The 18507-nt window shown below is 41.6% G+C and overlaps 1 protein-coding gene across 1 annotated transcript in view; it reads left to right on the top strand.

Moving 5' to 3' along the window:
- Positions 1 to 1331: 1331 nt before the first annotated feature.
- ACTR3 (actin related protein 3) overlaps positions 1332 to 18507 on the top strand; it is a 29432-nt gene continuing 12256 nt past the window's right edge. Inside the window, exons 1-2 of the mRNA XM_082284888.1 lie at positions 1332 to 1457; positions 16460 to 16515. Of these exons, the coding sequence (XP_082141014.1) occupies positions 1414 to 1457; positions 16460 to 16515 (100 nt within the window). The 5' untranslated portion in view covers positions 1332 to 1413. The remainder of the gene's footprint in view (positions 1458 to 16459; positions 16516 to 18507) is intronic.

Below are 18507 nucleotides of genomic sequence, written 5' to 3'. Positions count from 1 at the left end.
AGGCTAGGACAGCACAGACCTACAGCATAGCTCAGACAAGAACTGAGTGAGGGGCCAGAGCCGAGATTAACTGCGTCTCCAGTTCTCTGGGACAGGGACGGTGAGGTGGAGGCCCCTGGTGATGCTTATTAGAGCCATTAAGATCCATTAGTGCCTGCTGAGTTCTGACAATGAAAATTACTCCTTTCGATGGACTACCAAATTTGTTCACAGTTTGACATCTGATTACGCCATGAAGCTCACGCCTTCTCATTGCCAAGGCAGGAGCAGCAGGCAAAGGATTGAAAATACCTAAAAGTCTCACTATGAGAAGTGTTAAAACACTAAAATACTTTGAAAACAAACAAAAAGTAGTGTGTGGCTGCAGTACACCACAGGGCAAGGACTGGGCCAGACCTGGTGTGCACAGCACTCTGTCCTTCAGAGCCTGAGTTTTGGAAGGTGGAGAGAGAGAGAAAGAGAACAGACTGTATTTTGTTCACCTGAAAACCAGACCCCAATAGTACATTGTCCCTTGCCCTTTTTGGGACAAAGATGATGAGGAGTCTGGAGCATCTCTGTTATAAGGAGGGACTGTGGGAGCTGGGCCTATTTAGTCTGGAGAAGAGAAGACTGAGAGGGGATCTCATGAATGCATATAAATATCTCAAAGACAGGTTCCGAGAGGATGGTGCCAGACTGTTTTCAGTGGTGCCCAGCAACAGGACGAGGATCACTGGCCATAGACTAAAGAACAAGAAGTTTCACCTCAACGTGAGGAAGAACCTCTTTCCATCGAGGGCAGAAGCGCACTGGCACAGCTGCCCGGGGAGGGTGTGGAGTCTCGCGCACTGGAGACATTCCGAACCCACCTGGATGCGTTCGTGTGTCACTGCTCCAGGTGACCCTGCCTGGGCAGGGGGGATGGACCGGGTGATCTCCACAGGTCCCTTCCAACTCTAACAATTCTGTGATTGGAACGCACTGTCCGTGGAGGTGGTGGAGTCACGGTCCCTGGAGGTGTTTGAGGAAAGCCTGGACGTGGCACGCAGTGCCATGGTCTGTTTGACATGGTGCTGTTCGGTCACCGGTCGGACTCGGCGATCTCGGGGGTCTCTCCCAGCCCGCCTGACCCTGTGCTAGCTTGTGCTAGCCTGTGACAGCCCGCGATATTCAGTGATTCAGCCGCCCAGCCGCTCCCGCCGCCCTGAGGGCGCTGCCGCCGCTCCGCCCGGCGGGGCGAGGCCGCGCCACCGCACGTCACGGGGCGGGGCGGGTCAGCCATCTTGGGCTCGCCGGGCAGCGAGCGAGCGGGCGGGGGCGGAGGTAGTGCCCGCCCTGCGGAAGTCTTTCGGTGCCGCCGAGCGCAGCCCGCCGAGCCCCGCCGGAGCCCAGGGCTGCCCGCCGTCCCCAGCACCGCCGCTACCGACCAGCATGGCAGGGCGGCTCCCGGCCTGCGTGGTGGACTGCGGCACGGGGTGAGACACGGCCGCTGACAGCTTGGGGCCGCCCGGGGCGGGGCCGGGCGGGTTCCGCCGCCGATGCTGCTGCAGATGGCGGCGGGGGTCGCGCTGCCGGGCCGGGGAGCCGCGCCCGAGCTGCCGCGGGGCCGGTGCCGGGAGGGATGGGATGGGATGGGCTGGGCTGGGCCGGGCCGGGCCGGGGCTGCATCCAGCCGCCTTCCCTTCCCCGCTCTCCGCCCGGCGGGAGAGGTGTCCTGGTGTGGCCCAGCTCGTTGCCTTCTGGCCGGTCGGGGCCGCCCCCTTCGGTCCCGGGCCGGGGTGCGGGACCTTGTGCGGCTGCCGGGGCCAGGGGAGGCGAGCGAGGACGCGGCTCCCGCCGGTGCCCGGAGCCCCTGGGATGCCCTGGCTCGGGGGAGTCGCCGCTCTGCCCGGCGCCGTCTGGGGGGATCGTGTGTATTTATTTTTTTTTTAATGTGAGGATAATGTCATTTATTCTATGTTACTTCTGTCTGTGGAAGAAAAAAACCCCTCCCCCTCCAGTGAGCAGGCGCAGAGGAACTTCCTTAGTTTTGTCAAAGCCTCTTCCTGCTTTCGGGCTTTTATACCTTATAAGGCAGTTTTCAGTGTCAAACCTGAACCAAATCCGCTTTGGAAACGCTTCTTTTCGTTCAGCAGCTGCCGGGCGGTGGAGAGAATGCGGTGCCAGTGATCTATAGCACAAGCAGCGAGGCGGCAGGAGGCCCTGGGGATCCGGGCTCCCTTTTGCGGGGCTCCCGAGGTTGGGGCAGGGCAGCAGCCCCGGAGGTGTCTGTGGGAAGCCGAGCCGGGCGGGCTGCGCGGTGCCGCTCGCAGGAATGCGCTCGGGAAGTGCAAACCGCGCGGTGACCCGCCGGCTGCAGGGCGGTGGAAAAGAGGAAATGTCTCCATCAGGCATCAGCTTTTCATTGGAAGGGACAGCACGGGTGTATTTTCAAAGCTCTTTAGCTACCACCGATGGCATGCTGCTTCTTTAACTATTTTTTTACTTTTGTTTCACCTTTCATCCCTCTTGCTAAAAATAAAGAAAATTTTCAGTGAATGCTCTGTAGATGCAGATATGCTTTTTTGAAAGGGTTTGTTCTGCAATCCAGGCACTTGTTTCTGAAAGCACATGCTCATTATCCCCCCAAGAGAATTTGGTGTAGGACAGTAATAAATCGGTCTTTAGGAAGAGCAGGTATATATATGTGTGTGTCTAATGTCTAACAGTTGTATGAAGAAGTCATTCCTGTAGTGAAAGCAGAACTAAAACCTTGAATTCTGTGGGATGGAGGAAAATTAACACCGTGGGATTGAGGGTGTGTAGCTGAGTGTATAGAAGTATTTGTGAGTTTAACATGTGTGTATGTGCTGTTTATCTTTCAAGGCAAAAGATCTGTAACTACTCTGCCACATGCCACTGGAGGCTTTTTCCTATCCCACATGTTTGTGTATCACAGGTAGTCCCATTAAAGGCAATAATTATGTCTTTATAGGTTTGCAAAGTACAGGTTGTGACCACTGGATTAGAAATTCACTTAAAGCTTTCAGCAATGCCCCCGCAGGAGCAGCATGCAAGCACAGAACTGTGTAAGAAACGACTTTGTCTTGTTGATGTGAGAGGTGTACCAAGGGACGTGAGTGTTAAAACAAATCTTCCTGGGGAAGATGTGTGTGCAAGTACACCATTAATCAACTTCAGAGGGTATACTCAGTAATGTTTTTGAATATGACGTTAGCCAAATGTTGCTCCTGTTTCATTTATTTATTTCCTTACAGCTCTAAGATGCTGTTTTCTTGTGCACCAGTATTTTTTTTTCATGCGGCCCAGCCTATTTTGCTCTCCAGGCTTTTCATTTCAGGTGTGTTTCCTAGTCCAAGGTTGTTCTTCTGTAAAATTCTGCTTCAAGAAAGTGGGGGAGAAGATTTGCAGCACTGTAAAGATTGCAGAGTGTTGGGGTGGTTTGAATTCAATATTTTCAGTCGACAAAAATATAAAGTGGTGAATTTACAAAGGAAAAATACCATAGTTGAGATGAATAAGAAACAGGTGGGTAATAGTGCAGTGGGTTATGAAAGCATAATCATGGTTTTAGCTTTTATTTTTTAATTGGTGCAACCCTCCCAGCCCATCTCACTTAGTGTGTGAGAAGACAAATTATGTCAGCCCTGTGCTCAGTGCGGATCACCCAAGGTCTCAGTGTTCTGTCTGCCAAAATGACAGAAAGCAGACAAATTAAGTATAGCCCCCAAAAAGAGGAAAAGAGGTTTTGAAAAATACAACCAAAGCAGGAAGGGTGAAAGGAACTGTGTTGTTTAGAACAGGCTTTAAATGTGCACTGCTTTTCCAACAGGTAGGCTTTTTTCAGAGGCAACAGTTGATCGCGATTGTTACTTTGCAATCTCGGGAGAATTTACCTCAATCAGCAAAAGGGCAGGTGTAGAAGAAGTATTAAAGAGTGTCTTCCTATGTGTCTCATGCTTGTAGCCACAGGTCAGTTTGTTTATCTGAGTGTTAAATTTTGAGGTTTTTAGTGTGTGTGTGCATTTTTGCCAGCTAAAACAGGGATGAGAAAGGCAGCAGTTGTGCTTTTCAGCATCAGCCTGCACAGATTATACAAATGATAAGAACTTCTTTCAAAGCATAAGGAGACCAAAACCCAGAAGAGGTTGGGGAGATCATGTAATCACTGCCATTTGAGGTTTTAACAGCTCAGTCAAACTTTTTAGGGGTCATCTAAGTACATGCCATCCAACTGGAGCTGGGAAATGGTTTTAATCAGTGACATGACAGTCAGATTATGGATGCAGCCGAAATGCTTCCAGTGTTACATTTGTTGCCTTGAAATTTGCATTCTTTGCTTAAGCAAACTTGATACCTAGAAAATAAGGTAATTGATACCTGCATAAGAACAGGTAAATACTTAATTGTGGTTTAAAAAAGCTACTTGTCTGAAGTACTGTCCTTTTAATTGTACAGTTGAGTTACAGGCATGATATGAAAAATTGGAAGAGCCCAGTTAGCTTAACATAACTGTTAAACCCAGTATTATGTATTTCTATAACTGATAGCCTTGTCTATTTAAGTTTTAAGTATATTGCAGTTTTTTTGGGTGAGCTGTAGAACAACACTGTGGACCTTATTGTCAGGAAGTCTCGGTCCATGTTAGTAGTGAATTTGAGTTCACTTGGCTGCTGAGAGCCGCTCTCTTTCCCTTCTTTTCACAAAAGAAGGGTCCATGAGCAATGAGCTATAAAGTAGCACCTATGTGCTGTTCTGTTTATATCCTTCAAACACTGTCAGATTTTTGATTTTTCCCGAAGTCAGTAGGTATGTTGTGAATGAGACTTACTTCATGCTTTGCTGTATCTAAGGATTACATGCATTTTAAAACAAAAGTTCAGAATAGAAATACAAGATGGAGTTCTTCCCATAAAGTATATGAGCAACATGCCAAAGAAAGGAAAGGGCTCTTAGTCATTTTTTAATCGCAGTAGGCTGCAGTCTTTTGCTTTGTGCCTTTTGGGTATTTGAATTGTTCTTGCCGCCTCTTCTACAGGCGAGCACAGCACTGCCTGCAAGTCATGATTAAAAGCTCTTCCTACGCCACTTTAGAATTTAGCCTGATTAGGTTGACAAGTAGATTTTTAACTGTGTCTTTATGTGTGAATGCACTTCTTTCCTTCAGTGTAACTTGTATAACACTGAAATAGCTCGTTCGGGATGGCAGATAATTGCAAGTGTTCAAATTAACGGCTCTTTAGCTGAGCTGAAGTAAGTGGCTATGTAACTACTGTACTTCCAAAATGAGAACCTAATTATAGCAATGAAAGGGATTTAAAGAATATTATTTGTGTTTTCTATACCTGAACTTTGTTTTTGGTAGGTTTGTGTGCCATTTTTCAGTGGCTGCCAGGTGGATCCATTTGATACTTGAGTGTCACTGGTGGCCAGCTTCTGTAATGTACCCTACAGTCTTGTTGGGAGGGTCATGTGTGTTCGTAACCCTTTTCTTGAGTAAATTGGTTATGTGATTGTGTGGAAAAAAGCCCAACCTGTTGTCATGGATCTTGTTTCTTCTGCCTCCTTTGCTATGCCAATCTAGGCCCCTCTTTCATTTCCCATACACAGGTTGCAAAAATTGATGTATTTTTTTAACTTTTCTTGAATACTAGGGGTGAACTAAAGGTTTGGGGGTTGCCTGGAGAAAGATTTCCTGGTCTTGATGGGAACTCAGGATTTCTTCGACACCTCCTGGCAGTCCAGGTTCCTGCTGAGCTGAGAGCCAGGAGGATTGAGGCTGCTCAGGATTTCCAGGGTTTCTTGATGTGGAGTTGCAAGCTGTTCTTTGGAATGAGTCACATACATCTGAGAGTTTCTTGGCTGTTCAGTCTCTATAACCAGTGCTGTGAATGAAGGAAGAGTAAATCTGGGCACACAGAACCTCAGAGGAGCAGAAGCTGGGTGGAGTGAGTTTGCTGTGGGGACTTCTCTACAAACCCTACTGCTCTAGTTAATCTTCATGCAACACCTCTATAAATTCATGCTCTTAGGGAGAGCAAAGTATTTATGGGTTGAGTGTCTTCTATGTGATAAGTTATGAACGGATTATGTTGTTCTTTTTCTCTTCTGAATTTTGACCTGAGAGTGTAAATGAGTACAAGATCCATAAAAAGCAGTAATCTTCAATAAACAGCAAAATCTGTGAGGTGAGAAGTCCAGTACTATAAAAGCAAGGTAGGGGGAAGTAGCGGTCTGGTTTGTGAGCTCTGTGACTTTTTAGTATCTTATACTGCACCTCGAAATTATTTTTCTTTCCTAATGTTCCAGACATGGGTTATTTCTGAAGGTTTTTCGAAGCATAACTTATGTTTAGTATAAAGATTTCAGCCCCATGATATTTTTGTAGTTTATACTTCAACTGGGTATCTTGTCATGACCTTCTGTGAACTCCAGTCTTCATGAAAGTTTTCTGAGTTGTGTCATCCCAGAAGTAAGTTTTCAATATGGAAAGCATGGACAACATATTTCCTTAATGGCATATGGAAAAAATACTCTTCCAGGGTATTGCTTGCCAGCGGCTGAAGTGTGGTTAGGGAGGGAGGGGAAAATGTGTCATCCTTAATGTGGAAAAAGGATTTGTACTAGATTAAGAATTTATTTAATACATTTAAAGAACATTTGCAAGGAGACTTTGAAGGCTGATGATGACCTGTGGTATCTCTTAAATGATTCTTAATACATCACAGTCCATGTTGCAACACTAAATGCTCAGAGTATGCAGTATAATTGGGAATAATAGGAGTTCAGTTAGGAGAACATACATATACATATATACACATGCTTTTGGTTTTTTGTAATTTCATCACAGGAATCAGTTTGTATCTTATTTGAGTGCGTTTCAGAATCCATTCAAGATGCATGGCACCCTCCAGTCCTTCTCTTCCTGCTCCTCTTTTCCCAGGTCTCACTTATGCTTGATACAGAGGAAAGGGGCAGTGGCATTTCAGAGTAGAGGACAAACCCACGTGCATCCCTGGGCTGGATCTGTAAAGTTAATGATAAATGAACCTCCTTCTGTGAACTGCAGAGCTCCTGCCTGGGGCAAGGTTTGAGGGAGGGCAGGGTTTGAGGTGTGCCTGGGTCGGGGCAGGTTCAATTCTTGTTCCTTGGTGTTTTTAGTACCTGGCTTGGACTTTCTGCTCAGCAAGTGTGTTAATTGCATGACTCCTATGGACATTTACTTGTCTAAATTAGTTGAAAATAGTTTTTAGGAGTACAGAAATACTGTAGCAGTTCTGAGTAGTAATCCATCCTCTGTATTGTTTTATAGCCACGTATAAGAAACGTCACAGTTGGTCTGTTAGTTCATGCAATTGAAAAGTTTCAACATTTAGTTTCATCATTGCAGGCTTTCTTTGGGACATGCTGAAAGGTTTTGACAATTTCAAACAAACTTTTTTTAAAAAAAACTTAAATGAACGTTTGTCCAAAATTAGAAGACTTTAGGGAGGCAAGGTTAATTTCAAAGGTAAAATGACTAAAAACATACTTCCGTTTGTCTCAAAGGAAATTCAAAGTTCTTTTCTGCTCTATGTGAGAAAGGAATCTGTTGCTTTAATCTTTAATTTTTGGTCTTGGTCACTGAACTAAAATATATTTAGGTGTACCAATCTAACAGAAATCATCCTTGGGTAGATGCTTAAAAATACCAGTTGGATTGAAAGCTTGTTAGTGCCCATAGCAGGATTACTTTAACCATCAAAATGAAGCATCGGTCCTTTCCAAGTGCTAGTAGTGATGTATTGCTGGGGCTTTGCTTATTCAGTTATATCCAAAATTGAAAAAGTAATCATTTTATCCACTGACTTAATGTAGGGTATAATATGATTGAATTTTTTTTTCTTTTTGTTCTGGTCATGGGGTTTGCATTTTTAAGACTAGATGGAAAAACTCTAGATAAATGTACGGTTTTAATTTTTTCTGGGTTTTCCTTTCTCTCTTTATTATTCTCTTGTGGTCAGTGCAAATGCTTGCAGCTGTGCACAGGATGTGTTTTGGCATGCTCAGGCTGTAGGGAGCAAGATGCAGACAGGAGGTTATCTGTTGTTACTTTATTTTGATAAATAAATGCTCTCAGTGGATGAATCCAAATTGTAATACTTTACTTAACACCATATCTCTTATCTAGCTTTTCAGTATTAGTATTTTTTTGTGATAATTTGCCTTACATACAGGACACTGTTTATTGTCTTCATGAACTTTCACAATATGACTCCTTGCATATTTGCAGTCAGACTCCAGAATCTCTGTGATCCTGTTAAATGAGACCTGCTTTTTATATTAAACAAGATTTACTGTTATGTTTTTGTCCACAGCTGAGTGGGGCATTTTTTTCTGTGGGCCAACTGTTTCTAATGGGACCCGTCTTTTATTAGAAGCGTGCTGTAACGTGATAAATGTGTGATCTGGTGCTCTAGTGCAAGCCTGCTCTTGATGGAAAACATTTGGTTACCTGCCGAAAGGCTGAAGTGGTGATGGGTGTGCAGGGCAGATTGGAAGTGCTGGGTCAATCCCATGGTGCTTGCTGGGTGCTCCTGCTCTCCATCCCTGCTCTCCCAGTCCATTTGATTTCATCCTGCCCTCTGCCCAGGTTGGTGTGACTGGGGCCATGGCATAGCAGCTCTTGGGTCAGAGCTGGACCTCTCAAGTGCTGAAACTGTGCAAATAGCAAGCACAAAAGACCAATTTTTTCATGTGGAATAACTTTACAGTTTTAGCCCCTGTATTGCATCTGCTTGAAAAAACTTCCAAGTCAGGCTTTTTCTGCATCATAAGACTTAGGTTTTACCTGCTTAATTTCTTCAGGTGTGGGATTTTGTTTGCTTGCAGGTTAAGTATTCATTCAATTGATCCCTGCTTGCTTTATCTGTTGAAAAATATGTGTATTAATTTATTCTCTTGGGTTTTTTGCTTCTGAGAAATGTCTGTGCAGTCATTGAATATCCTTAAGTTGGAAGGGACTCACAAGGATAATTGAATCCAACTCCTGATGTTCAGCTTATTTTGGTTAAATGATGTAGAAAGTTGCCAAATAAATCTCCCCCTCATATTAAATAACTTATACTATTAAGTAATTATTCATGTAAGACTGCCAAACTTTTGGGCATTCTTCCCTCATTATTTGGAAACACTGCATGGGGTAGGCAGGCTGGGAAAAATGCTCAGAAAACCTGGAAAATAAAAAATAATTTAAAAAAATTATTAGAAAGCCTATCAGTATAGGTGAGTGCTATGTGGGTGTGGTGTAACACAGAGGCACTGTTAAGACACTTGCTAAAATGAATTAGTGTGTAGAAGTCTCAAAGGGAGCAGTAAGTAGAAGGGGAGCGTTTTGCCTTTGCCAACACAAACTACTCTACTCTCATTATACAAAGATAATATCCAAAGCCGTTTGCTCTTCTTACTTTGAGGAAAATGCAGTCAAAGGAAAGCTTTGTATTAACTTTTGTATTAAAATATATGCCAGCATTAGATAGTAGAAATGGGTTTAAAAATACAAATAAAATTGTGAAAGACCACAAATTTAGATGGTAGTATCATCAGGGTACCAGAATTTGGATTTTGTTAGTTGAAAGCACTTAAGAATGGTCTGGTTTCAAGTCCACTTTTTGTGGCTCAATCATAAGCCAGTCTTTTGGACATAAATGCATCTTATCTTCCTCTTTACTTTTAGGAGAAGAGAACTTTTCTAGAGTCAGGTTACCAAAGTTGTTTTTTGTTTGGTTGATTGGTTTTTAAAGATTTGGTGGAAGTAAACATAGAGCAAAATTGAAAGTTGTTGCCCTTCCACGCCATCCAAATGTTAGTAAAGTTAGAAGCAGCACAATGCAGTAGCTTCCTCTTCTCCAGGCTGATGTTAAAAATGTTACCTGGAGACTCTTATTGCAGTACATGTGAATTTATTCTGAGTGCTTTGTAGCATAGGCTGCTTTTGACCCTATGTTCCTCTTGGTCATTCTGGTCTGGCTCTGTGCAGCCATGTCTTTGTGGTTTTCACTACCCATTTTAGCTGGATTTTACTAGCAAGTATGACAGTCGTGTCTGTGTTCTGAGTTGTAGAGGTAGCTGCTGATAAAAAGCAGCACTGGATAAATTTCTACACAAAAATATAGATGCCTTTAAAGATAAATCAGCTTTTTTTAAAGGTGGTTTTTATCTATTTAGGAAATAAATGATTGCTAGAAGCACTTCTATTTCAGGCTGCTTTTGAGCTCATTTGTTAAATTGCACACCAATCTGCTTATGGTTTGTATTACTGTGACAGTTTGTGTGTGGCACAGAAGTATTTGTTGTCAAGGTGAAGGTTCTTGCTTGACTGGGCTGATATTTTTGGGTGGAAGTGCTCTAAAATAATAGTTTCAAATACACAGTAATACAGTTAATTCCAAGGTCAAGCTTGTAGACTCTGAGATTTTTAACACCTCTGCTACCTAGAGGTAGTCATTTTCATTGAAATACTATACTACCCTTTTACCATCCCTTCATGCATCTTATCTATGGTTTAAGAAGGTTCTTTATCTGAGTGCTTCTAATCTTGTGTTGTTTTTTTCCATTTATAGAGCTAATTTTTTGGCTACCATTATTGATTTCTTAAAACACTTGTTGATCAAAAATGTTTTAAATTTTGAGAGAAGCAGCTGCTATTTAAAAATGCAAACTAGTAATGTGTAAAAGGTAAAATATATTAGCTAAAGATCTAAATATGAAAAGCATGAGTAATTTCAAAATCTTGCTGTCTTATGTTTTATCAAGGACATTTGAAAAGAGATAGTAAACTAATTTATTAATACAAGTCCCATTTTCCTAATATAATCAGTTCTTCAGGGACTTCTGCTGCTGCTTAAACAATTTGCACCTGATGCTAGAGCTGGGACATTTTTAAAGGAGTAAGTTGGCTTTCTTCTTTCACTGTAATTTTCTGATCAATTTCTCTTTACAGGGATTTGAAAAGTAAATACTTCCTAGGCTTTTCAGTCCCATCTGGTGTACAAGAAGGATGATAGAAGAAAAGCAACGAATAAAAACATAAGGGCTTGTTCAGGCTTTACAGTCACATGAGGCTCTGTGTATGAAGACTAGGAATTCATCCATGTTTGAGAAATGTTCCACTTCTTTTTAAAGCAGCTGTTATCAGAAGACATCAGACAGTAAAAACATGGTATCTATCTTATAATTTCTGTCTATATAGAATTTATCCAGTTCAAATGGGAAAGGCTATTAAGTCCTTTTTGATAAAATCTTTGATGGACAGACCATATGTCAGGAGCTGGTATTGAAGAGCAGAATCGCTTCCCATTCTGTTTAAAAACTTGGAGTTTTTGCCATGTGATTTATTTCATGCTCTTTTGAATATATTGCCATATGCATGTTCTCCTTAGAATCTCCACACTCTGAGCTTTTCTGTAGTGCCTTCTATACCCTGCTTAATTACAATATTTTGGGTTAAGGTAATTTAGCCAGCAATGAATGTGTGTTGAATGATGTGTGTTGCAATCATCTTGCTTTCTGTCTTTGGCCCTTGTTTCCTGAATCCTTTTTTCCACATGGTTTTAGTAGAGAAATGCAAAGCACTTCTGCCTCAGGAGAGTTCATAAAAACATTGGAAGAGGCTCTCACGGGAAATGGGAGATTGGCTCTGGACCTATTTGCATGGAAGAGGATATGGAGTAGGGATCTCCTGCTGCCTGAGCAAGTGTGACACCTTGCAAAAAGCCAGTATCAGCTTACATTTAAGAATAAATGCATTTAATTCTGTGTAAAGCCTAATCTTATCACTGGATGCTAGACTTGTTTGCAGCATGGCCACTTGGACAGGTTTTGCATAGGATTTGAGGTGTGTTTAGTTAGAGAAACCTTGCTGGGCTTGATGTACAGGCTGTGGTGCACACCGAAGCAGAATTTTAGAACTTACACATGTATGCTGTACAGCCTGTGGTGCCTGGGAAGCCCATTGCATTTGCAAGCTCAGATGGTGAACAACAATTCAGAGCCATCATGAAGGGAGCAATCTCATGAACATGAGAAAACAGCCCTCTGAACAAAATGCCCTAGTTTTTCTAATGATGGACCTTGAAGGTAAAGCAGAAAGAGACCATTTTGATTGCATTCTGTTGTGGGTTTTTTACTCCCCCTTGCTTTACTCTTCCCACAGAAAGGTGTTTCTTTCTTCTTTTGTTTGTTTTCCGAGTTACTTTGCATCTTTCCAGTGGGACCAGCATTGCAGGTACATCTTACTTCTGTTTGTGTGTGCATTTTAAATGTGTGACATTTCTGTTAGCCCAGGTCATTAGGAGTAGCTGAGGAATAGGCTGCAACCCAGATCTACTCTAGGAGTTGGAGATCAGGTGATGCTTGTCCTCGAGTGCTCTTTTCTGCTTGTGCTTGGTTAACTCCTGTCTTTGTGTGGACCTGTCAGAGAAATGACACAGCTCATGTTGGACCCCGCCCCAGCTCTGTGTTACTTCCAGGAGCAGCTGGACAACTTCATTGCTCACGAAGCAGTTGTCCCTCTGTTCCTCACTTTTGTTAAAATTACAGTTGTGCTTGAATTAGGGTGTATAACTTGGGAGAATGGCATTTGTTCTGGGCAGGGAAGCAGTGGAGCAAAGGCACGTGGTCAGAGTTTGTGGTTTGCAGATGGAGGTTCTGGTAATGACATCCTCGTTCTTACCCTCAGCACTGTTTCCTTTTGGCTTTAAAATTGTCTGTGTGACTAATGCATAAGTAACCTTCCAGTGACATTGCTTTCGTGTCATAGCCTCGGAAATGTCTATTCTAGGTGAGAGAGCACATGTAAGAAATCCCATTAGTGCCATTGAGAACGTTGTGGGAAGCCCTTTGGCTGTCCTTCCAGAGAGCTCTCAGGCAGAGACTGCAGAGCTGCTGTGCAGCTTCAGGATGTGAGTTTTTGAGGGTGATGATCACATGCTGGAGATATTTCTCCACTGATAGGTGAGATATGGGTTAGTAGTGTTAACTCAGAAGGAACCTTAATTAGTTGCTCTCCCAAACCTGTTTGTGCTATGAATGTCCATTACAAAAATATCGTGATTTGTTTGTCACATGTCTGTGTGGACTAGAGAGTGGTGTTGCCTTTTGGAGAAGGTGTTACAGGGAAGTCAGTGGGGAGTATCAGATAGATGCATGTACGTACCTATATGTATATACTGAGAGATAGTGTGGGAGGGGGGGTGTGTGTGTGGTTCTCCATGTACAGACAGGCACATGTGTAGGGACTTTGTGTGCTGCTCTTGGATACTCTGTAGCTGATTTTCTGAAATAAAGCTGAAGGTCATGATTACCCAACAAATTTTTTGCCTGACTGTTTCTTAGGGGTTTTCTCCTTTTTTTTTTTTTTTTTTTTTTTTTTTTAATGAGCTTTTAGGTCTACAGAAACATTTCAGGGAGCTGAACATGGAGAAATAAAGGAAAACACTTGAACAATCAAGGCCTTCACCTTTGGGATTTTGTAAATCAGTTTTGTGTTACAGATATTAATAGAAATCAGCTTATACCATTACACTCCTATGTGCAGTGCCTTGTGCTCTTACTGCTGAATGTCCCAAATTCCATATGGGAAAGCTGAGTCCATGTCTCATTAGCGGCATGTGCCTGCCTGTCTCCATGCAAATCCCTCCTGCCACTCTTCAGTGCTGTGCAGCAAGACAAAGGGTGTTCTGTGGAAAACTGTGATCCAGTATTGGTACTGCCTTATGATAGCTCTACTATCAGGATTCTTTTCCTGTAGCAGCAATAACTCCTGCCCTGAAGAAGATGGGGTGTGCCTTGTTCCCCTGTGAATCATTCATTAGTCAGACACACGTTGCCATGTATGAGCTCCTTGTGGAATCTGGATTGCCTATAGTATCCTTCTTTTCATGCAATTTAAATGTTTACTTCAAGTGACAGTGGTAGAATAGATCTGATCAGTCAGAATAAAGCCTCCTATCTGCAAAAGTTCATTTGTAAAGAATCCCACTGTTACTAGATTGTGCATTTGGTGAATTGAAGATTTTTATCAACTTTCATTCAGTTTTACTGTAGCTTTTTGCCTCACCTATCACATTTTTAGACTTCATTTTAACTCAAGAGTATCTCTATATGCATTTAGTTATGAAAATCAGGTTTAGTGTTTATAATGTGTTGTACCATGGTCCCTGGCTGTGCTGTGGGCCTGAGGCTCCCAGGGGAGCAGGGGGTCCCTCCCTGACCCATGTGCCAGCAATGCTGGAGTTCCAGGTATGCAATGAAGTCTTGTACATGAGAGATGTGAAGTGTTGTGTAGGGCACTGCGCTGGAGACTTGCTGATACAATGCTCTAATATTCAGAGACCAAAAGTCATGCAGGTTTTTTTCCTGTTTCTTTTCTTGGAAGCCTAAAAATGCATTACTTTTTTTTTCCCTGAGTCAGTACACTTCTTGCTGAGTAGGCCATAGTATTTTTATATATGCTGATTTTATGTCTGAATACACTCTTTTTATGTAAAATGCATCTTTCATGAGACTGTTTTTCTTTCAGTCTGCTGGCTGTGTGTGTGCTGGGCAAACTCCCACCCACAAGCAACTAAGCTGCCAGTTACCTGCAACAGTTCAGCTTTTGCTTTCTTTGAAATACTGAGTTTAATAATCAAACAGTTTTAACTGTTAAAAAACACTTCTAACCTAGGTGTAGGTTTATGTAGCATTCAGACTCCAAAGTTCTTGTGTAGATTTAGCTTTAAAATTTACATGCCACTGTTGTGGTTTGCAGGGGAAGGTAGAGGGAGTGAGTCAGTATTTGCTGGTTTACTTAGTAATTGTGGCACTAAAAGCCTCTTAAAACACTATAAATACAGTGAATAGTTTTACTCTGCGTGATAGATTACCGAAGCACCAGTTTGTGAAATTCTTGCTATTTCTTTTGGGAAGTAGATCTTTAAGAAGAAAGTTAAAAAACAAACTTGAATGAGCAAAATCCAAGTTGTGTGTCCCTAGTTGAGGCATGTACAGGGCCTAATGCAGATGTCTTCATGAAGTGTGAAATTCTTTCTGATATTTAGCTTCTTTTTTTCATTATTTATCATCTTTTGGCTGTGAAGTTTTCTTTTCCAGTAAACATTCCTGTTGATTGGTACGAAGTCAAGTTTGTGTGTGGCTACTCACAACAGTTACAGTGTGTTACACGCAAGATGGCGTTTACAGCTTTGAAAACACATTTCTTGCAAAGTATTTTTGGTGCTAGAAGAGGTCCTGTGCCAACCACGTTGTTATTGAGAGAGAAACCCACCTTCCCTCCGAGGATCTGTGTCTTGGCCCAGCGCTGGTGGGTGATAGAAGCTGTGTAGGTGTTTCTGGGCACGTGCATGAGCTGCTCCCTGCAGCGTGAGAGGCATCGCAGCCAGACCTACTGCAGCAGCTCTCCTCTCCCAGCCTGGGGAACCCAGCCTCTTGCTGAGTTACTGCTGTGAATTTATGGTTTGGTGAAGTTACTCCTGCCTTACACCTCCTAACATCTTCCAGGTTTACATCAAGAGTGCTGAAAGCTGTAGAGGTGCTACTACAGCATTCATGCTTTTGCTGATGATAATTTAGTGCAGCTGCCTGACTGTACAAAGAAAATGAGAACTTTGTCACGTCTGTGTTTGTTAAAAACATGTGGGTAGGCTCTAACTCTTGAGTTGGAGCAGGGCTTTTTGGTCTGCATGGTTTAGAATTTTCCTGTGCTGCTTTGGTGACAACATTTCTAGCAGCTGGTTTTGGTACCTTGAGTTTTGTAGCTACTTTTCATGAATGCTTTGTTAATTTCTTCCGTTTTCATACATAATGATAACAAAGATAATATATATATCCATAGCACAGTCTGGAGTCTGAGTGGAGGCACATAGTTCATTTCCTCTTGTTTTCTTTACTCTTATTAGACACATTTTAACACTATTTTCCATTTGTGAAATGAGATGTCTTTTGCTACAGCCTGTCATTATCAGCTGCTTGTGACATGAGGATGGCCAGCCCAGCTGGCAGTCCATGGGCAGGGCAGCTTTTCCTCCCTACAGTTAGGAATTGCAAAAACACTTCTACCACTACCACTAATTACATGAAAATATTTCTATAGAAATGCTACCTGCTGAGCAGGGAAGAACTGCTCTGACAAAGTTATATTCCGAAATATTCATAGATTGAATGACATACTTTGTGTTCTGTAGTAAAATGCTATTAGAGTAGAAGTTAGCAATGATTCTTGATCTGTGGCAGGAAGCATTGTCTTATACTTTAAAAGAGAGCAATTCTTAGTTTGCCTTAGTCCTTTTTAGTTTGTTCATCTTTAAAGAAAAGTCAGCGTGGTGTCCCTGTTGTATGTGACGAGTGGTCTGTTCATTAAAAAGGGGAGATGTCTTTGTTATTTGTGGTATTAAATATTACAACTGATTTTTTTTTTTTTTTTTTTTTTCCTCAACAGGTATACAAAGCTTGGATATGCGGGTAATACTGAACCACAGTTCATTATCCCTTCATGTAAGTATTTGTTAGTGTGTATCAATGCTGAAGTTACTGTTGGAGTTTCTGTAACCTGGCATGTAAAAAAAAACCCCAAAAAAACGACATTAAAAAGAGTGACTTGACCTCTGAGAGGTGACGCAGAGTAATAATGTGGCTTTTCTGTTTTACTACGGATACTCAGTTTAGAAAGATACATTCATTACAAAAGGATAGTAATGGTTAGGCTAATTTGTTGAACATTGAAATAATGTAAAAATCCAGTAGCATGGCTACATTTACTTTTTTGGAGGTTCTTTGCCGTTTAGTGATTTTTTTCTGGTAAAACTCTGACTATAATAGGAAAAGAGAAATAAAACTGTGTGGTTTAATATCTCTAGGGTTTAAAATGTTCTCTTTGCCTGGTAGTTGTCAGTATTACAGCTATGTTAATTTACTGTGCTTTGCAAATACAGCAAGAAGAAAATGTCAGTTTTTCCTCCCATGTAGAATAGCTTATTTATTTGCTCCCTGTCTTCTGAACTCTTTCTCCCACTTGAAGAGATACATTCCTAATCCAGAGAGTGGAACTCACTCAGCTTCCTTTAGAAATGCTTCACCTTTTGACCTCGTTCACCACTTGGCAGTTCGTCATTGTTCATCTGTGCCAAAGTAATCACGGATTACATCCTGGTGAAAAGGAATAATTAGCACACCCAGTTTTCCTTGCAAATACAACAGGAAGAGAGCTGGAGCTAATACTGCTTCAGCACAGTCACTGTAAAATAGAACTTGATAGTTCAGGCTCTGTTAATAGTGTTAATATTTCTAAGAAACATACTTCAGAAAGTACTTTTTGTGGAAAGGTAAGGCTAATTCACTTGTATGAGAACAAGGAATGGATTAAGAGAATCCTTTCTGTGTCTTCTGTTTTGGCTTCAGATAGATATTTCTTAGATTACTTGGTTTTTCAAATCAACTTCATTAAGTTTACTTCGTGTCATGTAAAACAGTACAGTTTTGCTTTTCACACAAAAGCTAATCTAACATTAGATATAAAAAGTTTCTAAATATTGGAAAAGCCCTTACATTGCTATTTAAACTTCATAGCAGTTGTTAAATTATAAGTGGGCAAGTGGTTATTTAATTTCAGATAAATAGACTTTACATACATACTTTTTCTGCATCTTTAGATTTGGTTTATTTAATTTGAAGATCACTTTCTTGTTCCAAAAAAGAAGTAGTATCATGACACTTTAAACACTGGGAATGGAATGACTTGTCAGATCGTTAAGCAGAGAAATTTATCCAACAGGGATGCTATTAAAGTAGAAGAGAAGGAGGGGAAATGAGATTTTTTGACAGCCTTTTGATATAGTGTGGGGTGTTGAAAAAAAGGATGCTCAGTGTAGATGCTTCTACAGCTGAAATGGCCCTTGACTGCAATTTTCTCAATAAAAAAGACATTTTTCTCATTTGTACTGCAATCCAAGCTAGATATTCCAGTAACTGCATGAGTTTGTGTTAATCCTCTGCCTCGAATGAAATAAAGTAGCACTGGGTTAATCCACATTAGAGAAACGAAAATAGAGTACAGCAGTACCTAGTTTCAAAGTAAAATGTTACAAAAAGCTCTTTGGTGTCTATAAGTTCCTTAATATTATTCCCAGTGGAAAAATGGTTTGGTTTCTCCTTTGACTTCCAATAGTGGCAGCTGCATTTTATCAGGTTGATTCTCTAAAATTAGTGTTTGCTGTTAAACAGGTCTGAGCAGCATTCCTTGTGCCTTGTTCACTTGCAGCTTATCTTATTCACTACTGCTCTTAACAAATTTTTATCTCCTTATGGTATGTTCTTGATTTAATTCTGAATATGCTTCTGTAGGGATGATAAATGCTTGCATGAAAAGTGAAGTAAATGAGAATATATTGGGCCAATTTTTTGATGAGGCTTGGGTTCACTGCTTTCTTCCCTGGCTGCTTTTTAGATCTTAGATCATTAATTTTGCTTGATTTTTATTCACTTAATCAG

This window comes from Coloeus monedula (assembly GCF_965178545.1).
Source record: "Coloeus monedula genome assembly, chromosome: 7".
In the NCBI taxonomy this organism is placed as follows: domain Eukaryota; kingdom Metazoa; phylum Chordata; class Aves; order Passeriformes; family Corvidae; genus Coloeus; species Coloeus monedula.
The sequence above is the reverse complement of the archived record's forward strand: the minus strand, read 5'-3'. Positions and strand labels throughout refer to the sequence as shown.